Source organism: Python bivittatus, unplaced genomic scaffold (assembly GCF_059951505.1).
Source record: "Python bivittatus isolate LINGU-HERP-01145 unplaced genomic scaffold, Pbiv_v1 ctg000480_np1212, whole genome shotgun sequence".
Classification (NCBI taxonomy): Eukaryota; Metazoa; Chordata; class Lepidosauria; order Squamata; family Pythonidae; genus Python; species Python bivittatus.
In genome coordinates this window covers 93,187,362-93,193,361 of record NW_028277075.1, presented here as the reverse complement: position 1 = coordinate 93,193,361, position 6,000 = coordinate 93,187,362, and the positions used below count along the sequence as shown (strand labels likewise).

Here is a 6,000-nt window from a genome sequence, read left to right as displayed (position 1 = left end):
TAAAGCATCTGCTTTAGATGCCAAGTTCAGTGCCTGGCTTCTAAATGGGGAGTAAAATCCTGAAAACTTATTAATAAATGATCAGAAACGTGTGGATCAATTCAAAGCAAAATCTGCGTAGACAAGGACCAGTGAGTTGAACTTAACAGAAAGGATAACCAGACTGAATATTACAAATAATTTTCTGATGATAGGAGCTTTTAAGCAGTGAAACAATCTCTCCAGAACAGTGTTTGACTCTCCCCCCCAAGAGGTTTTCAATTGGGGACTAGATACCATAACTCAGGGATGTTTTGGTGGATTCCTACACTGAAGGAAAAGACTCTTCCAACTCATATATTCTATGATACATTAAGTCCTTTGCAAATTCTTATATTCTTCTTATAGGTTGAGAAATATGGAATATGAAATGTTTAAGACATTTACTCTGACAATTAACATTTTCTTTAATATAAATCACAAATCAAATGTAAAATACATCATAACTAAAAGGTTCAGTAGAGCTATTTGGACAATATCTTTAAGAATAGGTCTCAGTACCTAAAAAGGAGTTACAGTCCCTTTCCTCTTTAAGTTACAATATGAAGTCAATGAACTGCTAGCCATTCATGGGGCAGCAACAAGTGTCATTTGCCTGCTTTTATGTGCAGGCAAAGGGTCCCACTGCAGACAGAAAACTCAGATAGAAAAGCAGCTGCTTGCCACTCGATGCGAACTGAGGTTTACACAGAAAGGTATCACATAAACAGGAATGATCGGAAGTCCTATTCTGCATAATGATGTAAGACAAAACTCCCAGTAGGTGAAAGCATGAGTTTTAATAAAAGATACATCACAATCCAATATCAAAGTGAATCAATCATTGGAAGTTAAATGGTAGACTTCCATTTAACTTTAAATGGAAGTTAAATGGTAGGCAGTCTAGAAGAAATTCCACCCACACCTCCAAACATGTTCGAAAGCCCTGATGTGTTTGGTCAGAAGCAGAGGGTAAAGATACAGCTGTATCATCAAGAAGATCAGGAAAGTGGCACTGAATTTGCTGCTTGCTTTGCAGCTGCAATTGCAGATCCTAGGATTTCAATAAAGGTGTGCACATCATGGAAAGAATTGTAGAGAGGAACTGGGGCAACACGGAGAGCATCAGGTTCCCGCATGTCACACTGCAAAACATCCAGATAAATATTCAATAAATTGAGTACCTTTGTGTTGGTTTGTGGAAGTGAAAATACAGAAAACCATATGTGAAGCATTCATGTATTTCTGTTAGAATACTGGTCAGCAACCATACTTTCCTAAAAACTTTTAGCCCTGTAATCTGGAAGAAGGCAATGACAAACCATTTCCATATTGTTTTCAAGAGAATTACATGATTTGCCACTAGGGCTTCAACTTCAAGAAGGCTTTATGTACGTATTTTCAGGCTTTCTTTCCAATTGTTAGTCTGTCCTTGGGTCAAATGGTAATCCAATGAACCTGCCATCTTCTCCTTTGGTCACAAAGCTGGGAACATAATAAGTCTAAGAAGTCTAATGTGTTAGAACCAGTTTTGCCTTTCTGCTTATGGAAGGAACCAAAATCCAGCAGAGCACATGCTTGCTTTCACACAAGGTGCATAGAAACTGCAGTATAAAATGATACAGCATTATTTTCAGGGGACATTTTGTTTGGGTAGTATTTGGAAGGATCTGTTTGATATGACTAAAAAATAAAAAATAATAAGAATTTTTAAGAAGGAAGGAAGGAAGGAAGGAAGGAAGGAAGGAAGGAAGGAAGGAAGGAAGGAAGGAAGGAAGGAAGGAAGGAAGGAAGGAAGGAAGGAAGGAAGGAAGGAAACCAACCAGCCAGCCTTTAGACTACTTCATGCTACTGTATATCCAAAGCTGCACATCCCCCACCCCCCAAACTATAGGCTATCCAGCTCCAATTTTCAAAAAAATAGCTGCATATCTATTACAGGGATGTTTAGCCCTGGGTCATTATTTTATGGCTTATGTATGAAAACATTCAAGTGTTGCCTTCCATTGCAGTGACCCAGCAAAGGCTACTGCACCTCATGTCTTCCACTTCTTGTTCCCTGAAACCACATGGTAAAACCACATGCCTTCAACATTTATGAGATCTGAAATACCATCTGAATATTTTAAACTTTGTTTTGATTATTCTGCCCTGCATGTTATAATACAAAAGCAATTCTAAAATTAACACGCTATGCCCATAAAATAAAGCATGGAGAAGTTTCCAACAGAAAGCCCGCATTACTTACAGCCACTCCTCTTTTTTCCAGTTCTTTAAAAACATATCTGATTGGAATAGAGAAAAGTAATGTGAGCTGGCATCCTCTGTTTTCACTGTGGGATGGTGTGACGATTTTTACAAGGGGCTTCTCAGGGTCGTTTCTATCTTTGTCGTAATAGTGCCTTATCAAATATTCCAAGTAACCAGTAAGAAGGATAGATTTTCTTCTCAGGCACTTCATTTTAGCTTGAGCAAAGATCTAATTAAAACAAACAAACAAACAGAGGCATCATTGCTGCATGAAAGAACATTCTTTCCCTACAAAGACAGGCTAACATCAACCATTTCAACTATGCAATACCCTATTATTTATTTATTTGTTTGTTTATTTATTTAAATTGTATTTATTTATATATCAAATTTATATGGCTGCCCATCTCACAAAAAGTGACTCTGGGTGGTATGCAACAATGATTTATTGTCTGACTAGCAATATGATGTTAGTACCCCAAATTTCCCAAAGTTATAGTTAGCCCATTTCTTATATACAGCATCCCCATATTATAGTGACATTTCAGACAGATTGAAGCATTCAGTTCCCCAATATCCCTCCCATTCACCGCAGATACAATGTATTAAAGCAAATACACTTGAAAATGATCTCTTGCTAGCTTAATTATCATGCACATTATCTTCTAAGTACTGTTCTTCTCTGCTTCTGTATATTGTATTTCAAGGAAGATCAGGCACTTCCCAAGAAAGGAATGGCATAAAGCTACAACTTCCACGCAGGGACAACAGGCCTTGTAGGAAACATGTGGATTGGGAGCATTAGGCCCCTTTTGTTAGGATGATGGCACTGAGAACAAATATTCACAACTTTAATGGGGCTGGGATTTGGGGACAGAAAGGGATAAAAACACTGCTTGTCAGCATGTGGAAGGCAACAGAAGCCATCTACCACTGCAGAAACTTTGGGAAATGAGATGCTGTAGACCCTTCCCAGCTGAAGTAGCCTTTATAAAGCCCGTTTGCTTAAGATTTTGCAGAGGAAATATATGGATGAGGAAATATGTCTCCATCGCAAATGTTCTTTCCCTGTAAAAGGAAAGATACTGCCTTCGCTGTGCAATAACATTTGCCTTGTTCAGCTGTTTCTTTAGAAACTGTACCTTCTGCTTAATGTATCCCTGTGCAAGATGGCAGACCATTTTGTAAGTGTCATCTTTTGCCAGAGACACGTCTATTTCACTGAACTACAGCAATTAGCACAAGGGAATCCTGACTGTGCCAGAAGTGTAATGCAAGCACAAAAAGGCAAGTCCATAGAAACTGATGAGCTCTTCCTGCCTTTGACCCCCTGCAGTGGGCTAAATGACAGATCCCCCCTCCCTCATTTGTAAGCACCATCTGGGTCAGAGCAGAGTATCATCTCTAAGGTCATATAAAGTTTACAAAATACAAAAGACGTTTAAGGATAAACCAAATTAATTGCTAAACAGAATGAATGAATAAATGAATGAATGAATGAATAAATAAATAAATGCACACTCTCACTCACACACACAATATACTGCCATATACCCTTGGCATTTCTTAATACAGAATTGTAAATCTTGATGTTTTCAAATAAAACTCTCCAGGTTATTAGTAATTCCATGATTGGTTTTGTTTTGTTTTACTGGCAATGCAATTTAGGAAAAAAAATAGCTTGGTTTTCACTTCCAAAATGTCCCCAAGTGAGACTTCTGCAGCCTGAGATGAATAAAAATATGTGTGAATATCAAAGGATATGGACTGTTGTCAAATAGCACTTTTCATTCAGAGATATACACAGTACATTAGCTTCTGATAGAAATCAGTATGTAAGTAGCAAATTATGAATCAACAACCACTATACTAAGTTTCCCTAAAGATTGCTAATTGTTTTCTACAAAGAAACTAAGTGAAGACATTTGCGAGGTACATTAGATCTTCTGTTCATAGAAATGAAACTTGATATACTAAATTCTGCATTATTTTTTTCTTTAAAAAAATCACTGATTTGTGTCTTAGTAACTCATATAAGATGTGAACAATAATACAAGAGACATTATCACTCTTTTGCTTCCCAATATTTCTCTGAAATTTGAGGATTTTGCTTGGAGTTAAACTCTGGTTCCTCTACGTGATGGATATGCTTCAACATTCTGTGCAGCAACCCATCAGAGTGACTAATAACAACTTCATAACAATTAAGCCTTCTGCTGACACGCATTTAGTTTTCCCAAGCATCAATTGATAAATTAAGAAAAGAAGTCAAAATCTGCAAACTTATATTGGGATTTACTAACTTATTTATACTTCTTTTGTTTAATTTAGAGCCCCCTGGCTCCTACTGACTGTGGGAGGCTTTCACTTTAAAAACAAGTAATAATAAAAAGAAAGAGTTCATGGATGTCCAGATGAGAAAAAGTATACATACCCATAAGAAACAACCTATATGAACTCTGAAGCCACTCTACAGAAGAGCCAAGTGTTACCACCATTATAAATATAGAAAGTATTCCTATTGGTAATCATGTTCCTTAGAACAACTCTATATCATGGTGAAATGTCTGTCTGTCTGTCTGTCTGTCTGTCTGTCTGTATCTAATTTGTATGGCCTCCCATCTCACAAAACAGTGACTCTAGGTGGTATATAACACTTAATTAAACCAATAAATATTTATAAAAACATTCATTTTTAAAAAGTATAAAAAAGCACAAGAAGAAGAGAGGATGATGTCAGCCACAGTAAGGGAGCTATCGCAAGATCTCCCTGGTCCCTTGGGACCCCCAGGCCTGAAGTCATAGCCAGGTTTTCAGGGACCTGCAAAATGTTAAGAAGGATGGAGCTAACCTCACTTCTGGGGGGAGAAAATTTCATAAGGTGGGCACCATTGCAGAGAAGGCCCGCCTTCTGGGATCTGTCAAGTGTAATTCCCTGACAGATGGGACCTGCAGCATGCCTTCTCTGCCAGATCCAGTAGGATGGGCAGATATAATCAGGGAGTGGTGGTGCCTCAGATAATCTGGCCCTGACCACATAGGGACAGAATTGTGAAAAAATTGTGACTTGTATACATATATACATATCCATGGCTCAGTTCCTTTTTGGAGTAAGTAATGTTATGCAGTGCACAGAAAAAAAGTAAGAAATAGCCAAATAAATTAAGGGATAAGGAAAGGAAAGGAAAGGAAAGGAAAGGAAAGGAAAGGAAAGGAAAGGAAAGGAAAGGAAAGGAAAGGAAAGGAAAGGAAAGGGAAGGGAAGGGAAGGGAAGGGAAGGGAAGGAAAGGGAAGGAAAGGGAAGGAAAGGGAAGGAAAGGGAAGGAAAACAAAGCTAAATCTAGTTTGCACCAACACCATTCACTTTACTTCTCCACACTTTTTTATTGTTGCAAACCATCCTTGCTTCTCTTGTATTCATACAGGGCTTCATCCCTTGCCTTTTCTTCTTAACCTTCTCTGTTCTCTCTGCCTGAAGATCTCATGAACTCCATCCAACCATAACTTTCTCAGTCTTCCCCTTCTTCATGACCCAGTCTCTTCCTTCATATTCAGCATCTCTTTTCTGATTCCAGTCATGGCAAAACCATGTTGAATAAAACTGCCGCTGCAATTTTTCTTAGTAACTCCCTTTCCTCCCAATTTCTAGAAAACTTTTTCTCTCTTCTTCAGGAAGCCCACCATCCATATTTTCCAAAGATTCCTGCACACCCGTTGGTTCAATTCAATGTA

The 6,000-nt window shown here is 38.1% G+C and overlaps 1 protein-coding gene across 2 annotated transcripts in view; it reads right to left on the bottom strand.

The window, feature by feature from the left end:
• Positions 1–550: 550 nt before the first annotated feature.
• The window catches only part of KYNU (kynureninase), a 126,174-nt gene continuing 120,724 nt past the window's right edge, over positions 551–6,000 (bottom strand). For both annotated transcript variants that reach the window (XM_088146523.1, XM_088146522.1), the window contains exons 13-14: positions 2,267–2,497; positions 551–1,163 (exon numbers count right to left, since the gene is read on the bottom strand). In XM_088146523.1, coding sequence (XP_088002649.1) covers positions 1,020–1,163; positions 2,267–2,497 — 375 coding nt within the window. In that variant the 3' untranslated portion in view covers positions 551–1,019. The remainder of the gene's footprint in view (positions 1,164–2,266; positions 2,498–6,000) is intronic.